We start from the raw sequence: 18144 nt of genomic DNA on the forward strand, positions 1-18144 counted from the left end.
CCCCTGACCCCCACCCCGGGGCCTTCCCTCTGTACCCGGATCCACCCTCCGTGCCAGCGCTTGACGTCAGCGGGGAGTCGGGCACCGCGGGGCTGGGCCCTGGACCGCGACGCCGAGCGCCACCCCCTCCCCGGCCGGTCGCCAGGAGCCTCGGCCCAGGCCCCACCTGTGCCACCGGGTCGCGCGCTGCCGCGAATCCTGCCCGCCCTCGGCCTCAGTTTCCCCCTCTGTAAGCGGGGACAAAGGGCGTTGACCCCGGCGGCCTCCAAGGCCCCCGGCAGCCCCACGAGAGCGGCACAAGCTCGCTTCTCCCTCCGCCGCCCCCTCGCGAGGCCCGAGCCCGGGGAGCGGCCACAGCCAGGCCGCGGTGACAGCTCTGCCGAGACGCGGGAGCGCGGGCGCAAGGCCGCAGCGGGCGCCGGCCTCCTGCGCCTGCGCGGGCCGCGGGGCCTGCTGGGACTCGTAGTCCTGGGGGGCGGACGGCCGCGAGCCCCAGGCGGAGCTGCGGGGGCGCGGTGCCTACACTTCCCAGGGTGGCCCGCCAGGGCTCCTCGGGGCGTGGCCGGCAGGGGGCGTGGCCGGTCGGCGGGGGCGTGGCCGGCGGGCGGGCGGGGCGTGGCCTCGGCCTGGCTGCTGCGGGATGCGGGGCGCGCGCGGATGCTGCGGGGAGCCGGCGGGCAGACCCCGGGACGGACGGACGGACTGGCCGACCTGCGGGCTCGGCGCCTGGGGCCTGGGGCGGCGGGCGGGCGGACGGCTGCGACGCTGAGGCCGGCGCCGCGATGAGCGCAGGTGAGCGCGGGTCCCTGGCTGCGGGGGCGGGGGCGCGGGGCGCACCTGCGGGGCGGGGAGCTGGCTCCACCGGCCTCGGCCCCGGGGCTCCACCGGCCTCGGCCCCGGGGCTCCTCCACCTGGGCCCCGGGGCTCCTCCACCTGGGCCCCGGGGCTCCACCGGCCTCGGCCCCGGGGCTCCACCGGCCTCGGCCCCGGGGCTCCTCCACCTGGGCCCCGGGGCTCCACCGGCCTCGGCCCCGGGGCTCCACCGGCCTCGGCCCCGGGGCTCCTCCACCTGGGCCCCGGGGCTCCTCCACCTGGGCCCCGGGGCTCCACCGGCCTCGGCCCCGGGGCTTCGCCGCCCGAGGCTCCGCGCAGCCCGAGACCCTGCCCCCGGGCACCCGCTCCGCGCCGGCTGTCTGCACCGGGCTCGGGAGGCCGGGCGCCCCGCTGCAGAGAGCGCCCGTGGGCCGGGCTAGGGTCCCGGGACCGCCGCGCCGTCGCCAACCGAGGCGTCCTGACCTGCGGGCTTTGAGGCTCACGCGGCGCTGGGCTGGGGGCGTCGCCCGCGGCAGATTTGGGGGCGCGGGGCCGTGTGTGTGTCAGGGCGGCCCGCGGCTCCGCGCTGCCGCTCCAGCCCTCCCTGAGCTCCCCACCGCCTCTCCCTCCGCGCCCGGGTCCTGGGGCTGCTGTATGACGCCTGCAAATCCCACGTCGCCGCCGCCCAGCCGCGCCAGCTCTGTTGGGGAAACTGAGTCCTGGCCTGGGAGGCGCCGCGAACCCGAGCCTGAAGCGCAGCCTGAGGGTCCCCCGTATCCGGAGCCTCCCTGGGCCGGGCACTGGGCCTAGAGCGTGTGGGCCCATTCCCTGGCAGGGAGGGGCCACTACCGCATTTTCCAGGTCGCGACAGGCGCTCAAGGGGCTGGAGTCACTTGCTGGGCGCAGCATCGGGCCGGGGAGTCAAGCCGACTCCTGTGCTCTTGCCTCTGGGCCTGTCCCCCACTGACTGCAGTATGGCCCTCGGCCACGGTGCAGAAACAAATCGGGGACAGCGATTCCCTGGGGGGCTGGGGAGGGAGTGCATTTAGACGGTGCTTAGTGTGCGCTCTGGGCCTGGGGGAGGGGGCGTGTTCTGGGGCCTCCTCCCAAGGGGTCAGTTCCCTCCCCCTCCTGGACCAAGGGAGGAGGGACAGTGCTTGCGGTCAGGGTTGGGAGTGTGGTGAGAGCAAGTGGCAGGTGGTCGGAGGAGGATTCCTCCGGAAGAGTCTTCTGAAATGGCCAACCTGTTATCTGGGGGTGGCTGGAAGCTGGGCACCCCAGGCTTGGCAGAACCTCCACCCCATGTATTTCACGGTAGGTGGGGATAATGGGTGGGTGCACACAGGGTAATTTTATGTTTTCCGTGACAGTAATTGATGCCCTTGGTAATCAGGAAAAGCTGCTGTGGTGGCAGCCCCCGTCTCTGGCATTTGTGGCTAGGCTTGTCCAGGGAGAAGGGTGTGGGCACTGGGGGCCGTTGGGGTCCTGGGTGGAAAGTGCAGGGGGACTGGAGGTTGGGGCATAGTGTCTGCCTGGTGGTCTTGGCCAATCATGGCACTTCCGGAGCTTGGCCGTGTAAAATGGGCATGGTGACGGTGAATACCCAGAGGATGTGAGATATGAGTGCTCAGAAGCTTGCGATGGTCCTGTAAGATGTACAAGTCTACCTTGTGCGTTAACCCACCCCTTGACACCGGCAGTGAGGTATTCTTCCCACCTTCCCACCTGTCACTAACGCTCCAGACAACCCCCGGCATACAGTAATTTCCACCCCTAATCTCATTGTGTGACTCTGAAGTCATCTGGCAGGTCAGAGCTTCCATCACGAACAAGGGCAGGTCCCTGCGGTGTCCCCAGGGACAACTGCCATCATTGCAGAGCTCTGGGCTTTGCTTGGTCCTGCCAGCAGCTGTGCAGATGGGACTGCAGGTGCCCGGGGCTCCTGTTCAAGGCCCTCTGTCAATGCCATGAGGGCTGAGGATGCCATCCGTCGGGTAATGTGGGGTGCTTCTGAGGCAGCCAGGAAGTGGCAGCCGGGCCGTGTGGTTGCTTCTGGGCTCTTGTCGTGTGTTGATTTCTGGTGCCCTGGAAACTTGTTTAGATTGTACCCTGGCAAGGTGGAGAGAGATGGTGCCCTGCATTACACAGGCTTGGATTCAAATCCAGCTGTCCAGCTGTGGGGCCATGGGCAGGAGGACTTAACCGCCTGTGCCTCAGTTTCCCCTTCAGCTCTTAGCCGGTGGTACACAGTGAGGCTCAGTCAGTGGCGATGACTGTGGAGGCTTCGTCACACCACTCCTAATGTGGCCAGACTGGGCCAGGCAGGGTCGGGGACAAGGCAGGAACTGGAAGGGGTTTCAGCGCTGGCTGCGGGTCCTTGAGCAAAGCTGTCCTGTCTCTGAGCCTCCATGCTCTGCCCAGGCGGTCACAGATCTGGCAGGTAGGGTGCCTCTGCAGGTCAGGGGCTCATGGGGGTACAGGACCCAGCTGGGGGCTGGGTGCTAGCTCAGTGTCCTCTATTGCCATGACACCGTGTTAGAATCATGGGGCTGGAAGTCACCTGGGCATGCTCCAGTCCAAATCCATCCACCTTACAGGGGAAACCGACTCTCAGAGGAGGAAAAGCAACTGTCCAGGGCCAAGGAGAGTCGCGGCAGAGCCAGAGCCCTACCCAGGCCCTCTGGTCCCTGGTGGGTGTGTGTCCCAGTGTTTGGAACAGAGAGAGACACATTCTTCACCCAACCCAATGTGTGAGCAAAGACCTAGCCTCAAAGATGATCAAATCAGCATTATTAACGACAGCAAAAAGTTAGAAACACTAAATGTCCAACAAGAGAGGAGTGTTGGCATATGATTTTTTTTGGTTATGTTTATCATATTGTTCAATCATTAATATTATCCGTTTCCAAACTCTTCCTTTGCCCTTGAATGCTGGAATAGTAGTGGGCCATTCGTTCAACAAACATTACCAAATGTCTGCTCTGCACCAAGAAGTCCCCGTACAATGGTGAACATGCTCAGCGGCTGACCTGAGGTCGGTGGTTCGAGTCCACCCAGAGGCACCTCAGAAGAAAGGCCTGGTGGGCTACTTCAGAAAGATCAGCCACTGAAAACCCCGTGGAGCGCAATTCTTCTCTGACACACGTGGGGTCACCGTGAGTTGGGGTTGACTTGATGGCAACTAGTTTGGTACTGTGCGCCCAGCCAGCGCTGCTCCAGGTGCTGGGAGTCCAGAGTGGACAGCAATGAACAGAAATCCCTGCCCTCCTGAAAGGTACACTCGTGTGTGCGTGTGTGAGTGTGTGTGTGAGAGAGAGAACGTTCTAGTTAAGTATATGTGTGAAGAATTTGTAATGTTAGGAGACAATGCTGGAGATAAGCTTAATGTACAGAACAGCTGGGGACAAAACTGTGCCTCACATATGATCTCAGCTCCACAAAAACAACGAAGAAGGAAATCCACCAGAGTGCCACGGAGGTTGTCTGTAGGTGGTGCGAGGAAAAGCAAGTTTCTCTCCCATGTGCATCTTCAGACTTCCCCTGGAGTTTCCAAGCCTTCTTTGTCGTGGGTGCTTTTCTTCTGTGATGAGAAAAGAAGAAAGAAGACTGCAGGGGGGACACCGAGTGTTTGTGGAGGGTGGTGGGAAAATATGGGGGTGGTTAATGGGCATTGCTGCAGCTCCAAGGAGGTGACCCTGGTTGGAATCCCTTACTTGGTAAGAAGTCCAGACGACTGAGCTCTGCCGGCTCCCTGCCCGTCTGCGTGGACGAGACGGCGTCTCCCAGTCAGGGGCATTAGTGGAGTCGGCAGAGGCGGCCACACTGCTGCCTGAGTCCCTGCGTGAGTCCTTTCTGAATTAGGTGCAACGAACAGAAGCCATCCTGACCCAGAAATCAGCTGCTTTGCATCTATAAAGGCTGTCATGGCCCGAGAGAGCTGACTAGCACTCTCCCACTGTTCAGTGTGGAAATCACCAAGCTCTGAAATGTTTCCCTTGATGTTTTAGGACGACTTGCCACCGGCTACCCCAGGCCCTTTGATTCTTTATGGTTTCTGTCAGTGGGAGTTTGGGGGTGTCATCGTGGTTAGTTGCCTTCGGGTCGGCCCTGACTCACGGTGACCCCATGTACAACAGAATAAAATGTGGCCCAGTCCTGCGCCATCTTCACGATCGTCGGCCTGCTCGAGTCCCCTGTTGAGGCCCCTGTGTATTTTGAGTGCCTTCCGACCAGCACTGTGTTAGACAATATTACATTGTGACCCATAGGATTTTCATGAGCTGATTTTCAGATGTAGATCTCCAGGCCTTTCTTCCTAGTCTGTTCTAGTCTGGAAGCTCCACTGAAACCTGTCCACCCTGGGTGACCCCGCTGGAATTTGAAATACTGGTAGCATAGTGCCCAGCATCCCAGCAACATGCAAGCCACCACAGGAAGACAAAGGGAGCTCCTTCTTGTTCGGGAGTAGTCTGGTGTCTTTTCTAAGATCAAGAGTCCTGAGTTTGGTGGGCTCTTGGAACATCCAGTCTTACTGTCCTGGAAAAGGGAGTGTGGCCCACACTAAGAAGTCTCCTGTCCAACACCCTCAGCCTCCTGAGCATCGCTGGCGGGAGAGCTGTGAGCCAGGAGAGGGATTGGCACACTGGGGAGGAAGCCGCCCCATGGAAGGGCCTTCCTGTTGCTGGTCCTTTAAATGGGTGCCTGCCAGCCCCAGGGCTGCACCAGGGTCGCTGACACCAGCAGCTGCTGGGCTCTGGGCTGCTGGCCGGATGCCTGGCCTGGAGCCTGGATTCCAGGCCCCTTCTCTGCACAGACACTCGGGGGCCCCCCTTGCTCCCCATCTCTGCCCCTGCTTTGCTGGCACTTGGTGAGGCCTACTCTGAAGTCAGATGTCTTGGGTTCAAATAGAGCGACTACAGAGCCTTCCAGGTCTACCTCCCCGGGGTGTTGTGGTAAAGATTGGAGTGTAAGTGTTAAGCACCCAGCACATGGCAAGTGGTTAACAAAAAAGAAAAAGAAAAAAAAACACCTGTTGTGTTGAGTCGACTCTGACTCGTGGGACCCTGTGTGACAGAGTGGAAGTGCAGCCTAGGGTTTTCTTGGCTGCAGTCTTTACAGACGCAGACTGCCAGGCCTTTCTTCCGTGGCACCTCTGGGGGGTTCAAACTGCCAACTTTTAGGTTAGTAGCTGGGTGCAAACCATTTGTGCCATCTGGGGGCTGGCAGGTGCTGAGGCTCACAGAAGGCAGAGAACAGCTGCAGCGTGGAAGCTGATGGATGCTGACCCCGGGTCCTGCGGGCTGCCGGAATGAGTGCATCCCCTGCCCCGGAAGCCTCGCAGCAGATCCGCAGGTTGCCGTGTCCAGGGCCGGGGCAACCCGAGTTGAGCGGTCTTTGTTTTTCCATCACCAGCTGCTAGGGTGTCTAGGGTGTCAGGAGGCTTGTGTGTCACAGCAGCCAGGCACACTGGTGTTCCCCTGGGCTGGGCACAGGGCCAGGTGCTCATATACATTTTCTCCCATGATGCTCACAATGTGTCTCAACGCTGCTGACGGTGTCTGGTTTGCATCACTGAGACATGCCCAGCAGGCTCGGGCATTGCTGGTGCCACCCCACTTCCAAAGGCAGAGCCGGGATTTGAACCCTAGTGCACTTGGCTTGGAGTCCCTGGGTGGTCCGATCAGTTAATGCTCTCGGCTACTATCCAAAGGTTGGAGGTTCAAGTCCACCTAGAGGTGCCTCAGAAGAAGGGCCTGGTGATCTACTTCTGAAAACCCAGTCACTGAAGACCCTGTGGAGCACAGTCCTGTTCTGCACACACGGGGCTGCCATGAGTCGGGGCAACTCCATGACAACTGGCTGGCTGGTGCCTGGCTCAGCCTCTCCCCGTCCGGGTGGGCTCCGTCTGTCCGTCTGTTCCCCCTCACTGCAGCCAGCTGCCGTGGGCAGTGAGCTGCTCCCTTGGTAAGGTGTGGTTGATTGCTTTGACTAGACCAGGCGTGGCCCATTGGCAGAGCCTTACAGCACTATGTTCTACGGAGCCTTACACAACCCGTCTTCTCACTCAAGAAGGAAGCATTCCTCCTGTTCCCCAGGTGTGGCACCTGCCGGCACACGGCCAGGTAGGCAGAGTTTGTGCCCGATCCCAGCCCTGTCTGGCTCTGGAATGCACACTCTTCCACTGCCTTCTGCAGGGTTCCTGTGGGGTCTTTGTGCAGCCTAAGGGATGGGGTGATCAGAGGCAGCCTTCTCCACCCCAAGACAGCCGCGGCTGTACGAGCTCTACATGCGTCCCTGATGGGGTCCCTGGTGGTGCAAAAGGTTAAACTCTCGACTACTCACTGAAAGGTTAGCAACTTGAGCCCACTCAGAGGTGCCTTGGAAGAAAGGCCTGGCAATCTACTTCCAAAAGATCGCGGCCTTGAAAACCCTGTGGAGTTCAGCTCTACTCGGCACACACAGGGTTGCTGAGTCAGACTCCACTCGACGGCAACTAACAGCTAACAACAGCGTGCCTCCCTGTCACCTTGGCCCCCTGTTCCCAGCTCTGCACGCCCACCTGTCCCCTCTGGGAGGTGGCCGTCTTGCTGTCCAGGGGGTTCCGTTCCAGCCCACAAAGCCATGCTCCCCCAGAACTCCCCGGCTCGGGTTTCTGCTGGGCCACCCCAGACTTCCAGCCCACCTGCTGGGCCGCCATGGGACCTGAGACAGTCACCTTCTCCGTGCCTTAGTGTAAAAAACCCAGCTTTGCTGAGCCAACTCTGACTCCTAGCGACCTCGTGTGTGTCAGGGAAGAACTGCGCTCCACGGGGTTTTCAGTGGCTGATTTTTCGGAAACAAACCTCCAGGCCTCTCTTCTGAGGTGCCTCCGGTGGAATCAAACTGCCAGCCTTTCAGTTAGCAGCCAAGCGTGTTAGCTGTTTGCACCACTCAGGCAGCCATGTCTCAGTGTACCCCTCCATAAAAACAGGGCCACTGCTGTCTTGGGCCTGTGACCCCACCTTCTGACAGTCCCCACCCTCCTGTGTCCCCAGAGTGATGCTCTGAGGGGTGAGGCAAGTGGCCATCCAGGAAGCATGTGGGGAGCCCTGGGGTCTTTTCACAGATGCCCTGTGGTGCAGACCCTCCCCAGCCTTTACACAGTGCCCTCTGCTGTGTGGGAGGGACTGGCTTTTATGCTGAGGTTCCCTGTGTCAATGGGGCTTCCTGGCAGGCTGTCCGTGGCAGGGTGTCTGCAGATACCTGAGCTGGGGCCCTGCTGAGCCCTGGATCTGCAGGGGGGAGTGGGGAGGGGAACAGAGGAGCTGACGGTGTACCTCTCTCTGCTCTTCCTTAGGCTGATTCAGCACTGTGAGCCCCGACTGTGCTGGGCTGGCTCCAGAAGGTTCCTGCCCTCAGCAGGCTGGTGAACCAGGCACATAAGACACAGTTTCTATTGCCAAACTGTGGGTGTGATGGCTCCATGCCCCACTTTCCCTGCCTCCCCCTCCTGCCTGCCCCTCCGCCCCCTCGACTCTTCCAGTGTCTTCCCATCCAGCCCCTCCTGCCAGCTGTTGGGAGACAGCGGGTGTGGAGCTGCACTGTTCCACTCCTGGCTGCTGAGAGACTGTCTCTGAGATGCCTCGTCTCAGACGGTGTGGCAGCTGAATAACAGCCCAAAGATGTCCCCGTAGCCTCAGAGGTGCCCATCACCCCCATGCACCCAACCACCCCACCCTTGCTGGCACCTTCTCTGGCCAGGCTGTCCCCGTGCTGGGCACTGGGGACATGGAGTAACTCAGACAGCTGCAGCTGGGAGGATCATGCCTGGTGGGGTGGTCAGGCAGATGACACCCCAACATGTTCAATGCTGTGAGGGACAGATGCCCAGGGGGCCGGAAACCAGCTGGGAGGGGGAGGGGTGTACTAGGCTGACTAGTGTCTCCCCAAAATTCACATCCACTCACAACCTCAGAATGTGACATCGTCTGGAAATTGAGTCTCTGCAGACGTCACTAGTTAAGATGAGGTCGCAGTGGATGAGGGTGGGCTGCAAATCCAGGGACTGGTGTCTCTGTAGGAAGGGAGGGGACACAGAGACAGACCACAGAGGAGACACCCTGTGAGGACGAGCAGAGACTGGAGCCATGCAGCCACCAGCCAAGGGGCACCCGGGGCCACCTGGAGCTGGAGAGACGAGGAAGGGTTCTCCCAGTCTTAGGTGTCTAGTCTCCTATAGCAGAAATACAAGTGAGTGGCTTTAGCAAACAGAAATTTATTTTCTCACGGTTTGGGACACTAGAAGTCCAAATTCAGAGCACCAGCTCTAGGGAAAGGTTTTCTCTCAGTCGGCTCAGGAGGAAGGTCCTTGTCTCTTCAGCTTGTTTCCTTGCTCCTTGGAGATCTCCGTGTGACTTGGCATCTGTCATCCCCCATCTCGGCTGGCTTAATTGGCTTCTTTTATATTTTATAGGAGATTGACTCAAGACACACCCTACACTAATCCTGCCTCAGTAATATAACAAAGACAACCCATTCCCAAATGGGATCATACCCATCGGCATAAAACAAAACAAAAACAAAACCCACTGTCCTCCTGTCCATTCTAACTCACAGCGACCCTGTAGGACGGAGTAGATCTGCCGCATGGGGTTTCCAGTGGTGTAGTCTTTACGGAAGCAGACTACCACAGCTTTCTCTCGTGGAGCGGCTGGTGGGTTTGAACGCCTGACCTTTTGGTTTGCAGCAGAGCGCTTTAACCACTGTGCCACCAGGGCTCAATTACCACAGGCATAGAAGTTAGGGTTTACAACTTTAAGGGGGCACAATCCATAACACTCCGCTAGAGTCTCAGAGGGAGTGTGGCCCTGCCGGCATCTTGATTTCGGACTCCAGCCTCCAGAACTGTGAGGGAATGCATATCTGTTATTGTTAACAGCCCCAGTGTCTGGTCCTTTGTTATCACAGCCCCGGGACGCCAGTCCAGGTGGCTCCTGCTGACCAGAAGACTTGAAAGTCGAGCTGCAGTTTGCCAGGCAGAGGAGGAGGTGACGCCATCCTGGCTGGGGCTGTGAGCAGACACCCACGCACCAGGGGTGAGTCTGCCTCTCAGGCACCCCTACTTGGGTCTCCAGGAATTCGTAAGTATAGGTCGGCGCTTTTTTGCTGGGCCTAACCTTGCTCCCCTCTTCTGGAATGTTACGGCCAAGGCTGGCATTTCTCGGTGAAGGGGTAACCCACCCTGTGAAGGAAGGTGTGACTTCAGGTCAGCGCCTCTCCAGCTGGCACCCTTGGTAATGTGGAGACCCGAGGAGCATCCAACCTCTGTGAAGAAAAGGCAGTGAGTGAGGGTCCTGCAGCTGCCATCACCAATGACCACGTGGCAGGGGGTGGTCTCAGAGCAACAGAAATGTACCCTCTCACTGTGTGGAGGCTGGGAGTCAGAAATCAAGGTGTGCACAGGGCTGTACTCCCTTTGCGGGCTCTAGGGGAGGGCCCTTCCTGTCTCTCCCAGCTCCTGGTAGCTCCAGGCATTCCTAGGCTTGTGAACACATCACTCCATCTTTAAGGCCAGAATTTCCAAGTCGCCCTCTGCTACATCTTCACACAGCTGTCTCCTCTGTGTCAAATCTCCCTGACTCTCTCTTCTAAGGGCACTGAGGGCCCACCCAGACAGTCCAGGTCTTCGCCATCTCAAGACCCTTCACGACATCACTTCTGCAAAGTCCCCTTTGCAGCAGAGAAGGCTGCACTCACAGGTTCCGGGGACTGGGACATGGACATTTTTGGGGGGTCATTTTGTGTCTGGACCGACACCCTTTCTCTCCCTGCCGGGCCTTGAGAAGGGCTGAGAGTGTGAGAGAATGACTTCTCATAGGATAACCGTTACTCTGAGTTCAGCTAAATGTGAACACCCAGATCCCGTGAGCTCAGTGCTGTCAGTCTTTAGGGGAGAGGTTGGGCAAAGTGGGCTGAGCCTTAAATGCCTTTATGCCTTTTGGTACGGTGACCCCACTCTTGGAGTCTCTTCTGCAACGCAGACATGGGATTGTGCAGAGCAAGCTGCTTCCTACTGGGTTCCTGCTGTTGAGAGCAGGTCACCATCCACCTCAAGCACCTCTCAGTCTTCCAGGGCTCAGGACACCTTAGCTCAGCATTATTGGGGGCCCCAAAGAGCTCTTGTTTAAGTGGGTGATGTTAATATTTAGCCAGAATGCTCTTAGTAAGGATGGTGATACTTTGGCTCACTCACTTTGGACGGGTCATCAGGAAAGACCAATCGCTAGAAAAGGACATCATGGCTGGTAAAGTGGAGGGTCAGCGAATACGAGGGAACCCCTCATGAGATGGATTGACACAGGAGCCACAGTGAACTCAGACACATACTGTGAAGATGGCACAGGACTGGGCAAAGCTGTGTTTTGTTACACAGGAGGTCTCTGTGAGTCGGAGCTGACTGGATGGCAACGAACAACGACATTGTGTTAGAAATTAAACTGGAGAAATTTAAAAACATGTATCCATTCACTGAAGAGAAATGCACCCACTGTATGTTAACATGGTAGCAGCTCCAGGGAACACAGTGGCCTTGTTTTGCAGTCTTGCAAATCTCGTTAGTAGCTGGCTGAGCCGGAGATGGGTGTCTGTGTTCCGTCCACTGTGAGGTCATACTGAGGAGCCTCTGGAAAACTCCATCGGACACCCGGAGAGAGTGAGTGGAAAGGAGGATCATGTCTTGGTCTTATTATGAAAACAGTTTGGACCCCACTGAGCTCCCGATAGGATCTTGGGGACCCCCAAAGGCTCCAGACCTTACTTAGAGAGCTTCGGATAAAGGGTGGGATATTACACAGCCATTAAAAGGATTATGAAGGATTAGGAAGAGATACGGTTAATGCTGGTGAGAGAAGATTACAGGATACAAAATGTTACAGTTTGATCTCGGTGAGATACACAGAAAAGAAGCTAGAAAATGTAGCAAAATGTGATGGGGTACTGGGCAGTTTTTCTTTTTTCCTAATGCTTTGTTGTTTTATTTATTTTTATTGTAGTAGAAAATATATATGTGTATTCGTGTGAGTATATATATATATACATACACAAACACAATTTTCCATTTTCACCATTTTTAAGTGTCTAACTCAGTGGCGTTAATTACATTCACCCTGTAGCACTGCTGTTACCACGATCTATTTCCAAAGCAACTTTTTTATCTCCCCAGCAACAGCTCAGCCCCCGTTAAGCAACGGCTCCCCTGTTGCCTCTCCCCAGGCCCAGTTACCCGCTGACTTCTTTTATCTCTAACCATTTGTCAGTTGTGGGTATTTCACGTAAATGGGATCAGACAATATTTGTCCTCTTTTTGTCTGACTTACTTCACTCAGTATGACGTTTTCAAGGTTAGTCTATGCTGTCGCACGTATCACAGCTTCACTTCTCTTTATGGCTGAGTGATACTCTGTCACGTGTTTGGACCACCCTGTGTGTGTGCATTTGTCTGTTGATGGGCACATAGGTGGGCACGTGGGTGGGCACGTGGGTTGTCCCACCGTTTGGCTGCCGTGGGTGAAGCTGCGGTGAACAGAGGTGCACAAGCGTCTGTTGGAGTCCCTGCTTTCCGGTCTTGGGCGGATATACCTAGGAGTATTGTGTGATGTTTTTACACTTATCCACTTTGAGAAAATGCCCATGGCAGGACTTTGCTGGCTCCCGAGAAGGAGGCCTGGTTACAGCACAGCCGTCAGAGCCGGCACCTGCCCCTGCTTGCTCTAGACATGACACTCTCTATTTTGGGAGGTGGACTTCCACCTTGGAATTAGGGCTGTGAGCAGCATCAACACGTTACGAGCACAGAAATTTAAAATATGTGCATGTGTGCTTGTGAGAAATTAGTCTACAGTTATAAGGGGGTGGAAGGCTCTGCTCCTGAGCAAATTCCACAGTTGTCCATGAGGAATTAGGAACCAGTCTAAAGTTCCCCATCCCCGGCCGGAATATCTGCCTGGCAGAGCACCAGCAGAGAGCTAAACACAGCTTGGGTGTGTGCTGCTGACCAGAGGGCAGACGCATGGGGACTGGTGGATTTGTCTAATAAAAATCAATGCCCGACATTATGGAGTGTCTATTAATGTCAGACCGGGTTGAGCGATCGTACAGGCTCCACCTCCAATCCACAAAGCCCTGTGGGCGGGCACTGTTGCTCTCGGTTACAGATGAGGGCAAAGGCGGGGTGTGGCTCCCCCACAGTCACAGGCCAGCAAAGGGGAGAGGTGGGCTTCAGGCTCGCCTGCCTGGCTTTCAGAATACCCCCCCATGCCCCCTCACCCGGGAGCAGGTGTCTCCCTGCCAGAATCTTCCAAATTCCAGGGCAAAAAAGGTCAGTAGCTTCTGTGCCTGACAGGAAGAACCCCTCTCATTGGCAGTGGAGTCCCTGGGTGGTGCAAATGGCCGACACACTCGGCTGATAATCGAAAGGTCGGAGGTTTGAGACCTCAGAGGTGCCCTGGAGATCTGCTTCTGAACAGTCGGCCGTTGAAAACCCTGTGCAGCGTGGTCCTGTTTGGACTCACGCAGGGTCGCCTGAGTCAGAGTCGGGGCCGCGGCAGCTGGCTGGCTTGCCTTTCCTCACAGCCACACCCTGTCCCTCCACAGCCAGCTCCGGACACGCCCCTGCAGCCCACCCACAGCCGCTCCTCAGCAGGGGCCGTTTCCTTAAGGGTAACAGAGGGCTGGGGACAGAAGCACCTCTAAGGCTTTGACACGTTTTACTAAGCCTGGCGGTTCTGGGAAGCCCTGGTGGCTGCTTAGTGGTTAAGTGCTACGGCAGCTAACCAAGAGGTCGGCAGTTCGAATCCACCAGGTGCTCCTTGGAAACTCCATGGGGGCAGTTCTCCTCTGCCCTATAGGGTTGCTATGAGTCGGAATTGACTGGATGGCAGTGGGTTTGGGGTTTTTTTTTTTTTTTTTTTTTTGGTTTGGTGGTGCAGTGTTCTGGAATGGGGAGGGCGGCCCCTAGAGGTGAGAGTGGGGATGTGTGCCCTCTGCCTGCCTCAGAAGCAAAGGGGCAGAACGTGTCATTCAGACATAGGGCTGTCTGAGCAGCTGGCTGGGCAGTGCCCTGTGCACTTGGGGAGTGGGGTCCAGTGGAGGGACAGACCTGGGAACAGATGGCGGGGCCTCAGGCCCTCATGGATAGCAGGACCCAGAGACTCAGGTTCTCGAGCGGCCTGGCCCTTGCTGTCCCAGTTCTGGGAAAGAGGACTATGCCAGGAATAGAACCTTCTATTTCCCACAGCACTGCCACCTCTTGGGGCCACAGCGATTCACGGAAAGCGGCACTGGGGGCTGGGATCTGCAGCCTGCAGGAGGCGGACAGACAGCCAGTGGTGGGGGCAGTGCCGGGACCACGTTAAACCAGTTTCCATCAAGTTGACTCCAACTCATGGTGACCCCGTGTTTGCTCTGGGCAAAGGTCCCTGGGTGGTACACAGTACGCACTCAACTGCCAACCTAAAGAAGCCCCGGTGGTGCGGTGGTTAAGAACTCAGGCTGCTAACCCAAAGGTCGGCAGTTCAGATCCACCAGCCGCTTCTTGGAAACCCCATGGGGCAGTTCTGCTCTGTTCTACAGGGTCTCTATGAGTCCTAATCGACTTGACAGCAACGGATATTAACCCAAAGGTTGGCAGTTAGAACCAACCCCATAGTGTCGCAGAAGAAAGACCCGGTCTGCTTCTGTCAAGATCATAGCCAAGAAAACCCTATAGATCAGTTCTATTCTGTAACACGTGGGGTCGCTATGAGTTGAAATCAACTTGATGGCAAGGAATTGCACAGAGCCCAGTACGTCTCGGAGCCCTGGACATCCATGGTCTTGTTGGAGCGTCCCCAGAATCGTCAGAAATACTCAGGGCTCCAAGGGTCCGAGTGGGCTGGGAGTGGCCAAGGTCACACAGCCAGAAAGAGACAAGGCTGAGATTTAAGCTCAGGGGTGGTGTCCCCCAAGCCCAGGCCCTTTCTTCCACCTCAAGATGTTTTGTGGGTGATTAGGTGTGTGCACCCGGGGACGAGGCTGGGGTAGGGAAAGGGCTGCGAAGCTCAGGGCAGTGGTGTCTCAGCCTCCTAGAGCTGCTGGAACACAGACACCGCAACGAATCTCTTTTCTCACGGTTCAGGGGGCTGAAGTCCGAATTCAGGGTGTGGTTATATGGGGAGGTCCTTCTGTGTCCATTTCAGCTTCTAGTAGCTTCCAGCAATCCTTGTAGGTGCATCTGTCTCCATCTCTGTCTTCCTCCCCCCCCCCCCCCCCCCGCCCGCCCCTACTGTGTTTACTCTGCTCCTTTTATAACTCAGCAGGGATTAGGTTTAGGGCACACCCTACTAGGATATGACCTAATTAAATAAAACAAAACCCCTGTTTCCAAACAGGGTCATGTTTACAGGTATAAAAAACAGTTGCCACGGAGTCGACTCCAGCTCCTGGCGACCCCACGTGTGTCAGAGTAGAGCTGTGCTCCACAGGGTTTTCAGTAGTTGATTTTTCAGAAGTAGATTGCCAGGCCTTTCTTCCGAGACACCTGTGGCTGGACTTGAACCCCTGGTTAGCAGCCAAGGGCGTTCACTGTTTGTACCACCCAGGGACCCCTTTACAGGTACAGGGGCAGGAGCTATACCTATTTAGAGGGGTGTGATTTTTTTTTTTTTATTCCATCCATACCTAGAGCAGATGCTCAGCTGATCAGGAGATCCATAGCTGGCCTTGGGGGACAAGCTGAAAGGCAGCAGGTGTGGCCACTGATTGATTCTAATGAGAAAAGGCCTTTCAGAGGCACTGTTCCCGCTGCCCACCTCCCCTGCACCTACTCAGAGCTGACTCATTTCTTCCCCTGCCATCCCCTAATTAAAAAGCTGGAAGAGATGCATTGCCTTTCTCCAGACTTGGTACCCAGCCCTTCTCTTTCCTTCCACACGCCCGGGCACCCTGCCTCTGCTGGCTGCAGGAGACCCAGCCACTCCTGGGGGGCTGTTCTCGCATCCTTCCAGCAGCAGTGGGACTGAGTCTTAAATAACATGCATGTCCGTGTTTGAAAAGGCTGGGGAGCAGAAGGGTCATTGGGGATCCCCCAACACACAGAAAGGTGGCTGCCACTGACCCTGCCACGTGTGCTCTGGTCCCCCCCTCACCTGCACACCCCACCTCACAAAGCCAGCATGGGGGGGCATGCTTCCTTGCTTTCCTTCCTGCATACCACCCTGGGTGCCCCACGGCATTAGATATTGTCCTGCGGCATACTTGACGGCGGTGTGTGGTTACCCGGGCGCGAGTGTGTGCGTGTGTGTTGGTATATGAATATGTATACGTGTGTGTGCGTGTTGGTATATGCATGTGTGTGCATGTGTGATATGTTGATTGCGTGTGTGCGTGTTTGTGTGAGTGTGTTGATGCATATGTGCTGATATATTTGTGTTTGTTCATTGTGTTTACTGATATGTGTGTGAGATGTGTACATATGTGTGAGAGAGTGGGTTGGGAAGGAAGGCAGGGGCATATTTCTCTGGGGGGGCCAGGCTGCTGGAATTTGTGGGGGGTGCATGGGGCCCTGCAGCGTGTCAGCACCTGCCAGCTGCCAGGGGACCCGTGTCGGCTGGTTGGGGGCAGAGCTGGCCCCGCTCTGAACCTGGGCTGTCTGACCGGCACTGGGAGCATGCTGCACCCGTGTCGGTGGGCTCGCAGTCAACCATCTTGAAGGCCTGTGGACCCCGTCCTGTGGACGGTGGGGTGCAAGGGTGGGCGGAGACCAGGTGGAGATACTTCTGCTCCCTGAAGGCTCTTGGCACTAGGTCCGGGCCCTGAACCCATGTCCCTGCTCCACAGGCCCTTCCCTCCTTCTCACTAACAGACCCTGCTGGTGTCGGGGTGGCTCTGGCAAGTGTTCTGAGGGTGGGTGGTCTCACCTGGCACACAGAGGAGCTCCTTTAGGCACACTCCCCTTGAATTTTTCAAGCCCCTCAGCCCAGTAGCCTCAGGTGGACAGAGGTAAAGAAGGTCCCGGGATGGTATTTCCACTCCCTGCAGTGGGGGATCAGGGTCCCTGAGGTCTGGCCTTGAGGAAGGGCCTTGAAAAATGTCCAGCTCTGGGTCCAGGACCTAGGTGGGAGCCAGCAAGGACCATCTGGGGGATGAACTGTTATCCCCACTAAGACCTGGACATGCACTGCCGGGCTGCGGCTCCAGCTTGGCTCAGGGTAAACCCACGGTTTTCAATCTGGCACCCCAAGGGGGGCCCGCCGGGTGCCCCAGCACCACCATGCCCTGACCCCGCCCATCTCCAGGCCCCACCCATGCCATGAACTCGCCCATGCCCTGACCTTGCCCTGTGCCCTGACTCCGCCCTGTGCCCCTGGCTGCACCACACCCCCCTCAATCCTCACAAGGCTGCAGTGGGCCCTTTCTAGGCCTCCTCTTCATTCCTCATACACACTGTTCCATCGGCCTCCTGCCCTTCGCCACTCTGAGTGCTAGCAGCCCCTGACCTCGCATCTCCATCACAGCCATCTCCTCCAGGGCAAGCCCACCACCCCTACCTCAGGCCGGTCTTGGTGCCCTGGAGCCCCTTCCCTGCTGGGGTGTCAGGAGAGGCGGTGCCATGGCTTACGGCCCCTCCCCTGCTGGGCTCGCAGGCTCAAAGGCTGGACCCTCTCTTGTCCCAGAGCTGGCTCCGCCCCACCTGTCCCTTAGGGCCTCTTTCCTCATCAGGAATTAGGGATACACAGGACCTGCCTCCCGGGTGGCAGCGGTGATGGTCAGATGTGGAACTCACTGAGGGCTCAGGGGCAGCTGCCCTCAGCGTCAGTGTCGTGGTCTCCGCGGGGGGCTGGGGGCAGGGAGGGTGACCTGGCAGGGACGGGGTGCTGGGCGGATTGCTACGAATAAGCGCGTGGCAAAAGTTTTCTCATTCGTAAGCGATGAGGGATGATATTCATTGCCTTGACCACAGTGTGTCCATCGCCAGCAGGCCCTGGTGGTGCCGTAGACAGTCCCTCGGCGTTTCCTGCGGACTCACCAATCCTCCGCGGTCACGGGGCGGGCAGACAGGGCTGTCCACTCACCTGACTGATGGGCCTCAGAACCGCAGGCAGCAGACAGGTCCCCTGCACAGCCCCGCTGCTCCTGGTCTGATCAGCTGTTCCTGCTGGGGCTGTGAAGGGATCACGCAGCCAACCAGAGCCTTGGGGGAGACACTGTGAGATGTGACTGTGCCGTGGGGTGCTGGCCAGCAGCCTCCTCACCGCGGAGACTTGGCCCCCCGCTCCCCAGTGATGGGTCTGCACAGACGATGTGCACCGTTAGCCG

The 18144-nt window shown here is 57.6% G+C and overlaps 1 protein-coding gene across 1 annotated transcript in view; it reads left to right on the forward strand.

The window, feature by feature from the left end:
* The first annotated feature begins 609 nt into the window (after positions 1-609).
* ABLIM2 (actin binding LIM protein family member 2) overlaps positions 610-18144 on the forward strand; it is a 179896-nt gene continuing 162361 nt past the window's right edge. The window contains exon 1 of the mRNA XM_049886708.1: positions 610-792. Coding sequence (XP_049742665.1) covers positions 783-792 — 10 coding nt within the window. The 5' untranslated portion in view covers positions 610-782. The remainder of the gene's footprint in view (positions 793-18144) is intronic.

Source organism: Elephas maximus, chromosome 5 (genome assembly GCF_024166365.1).
Source record: "Elephas maximus indicus isolate mEleMax1 chromosome 5, mEleMax1 primary haplotype, whole genome shotgun sequence".
NCBI classification, from domain to species: Eukaryota; Metazoa; Chordata; class Mammalia; order Proboscidea; family Elephantidae; genus Elephas; species Elephas maximus.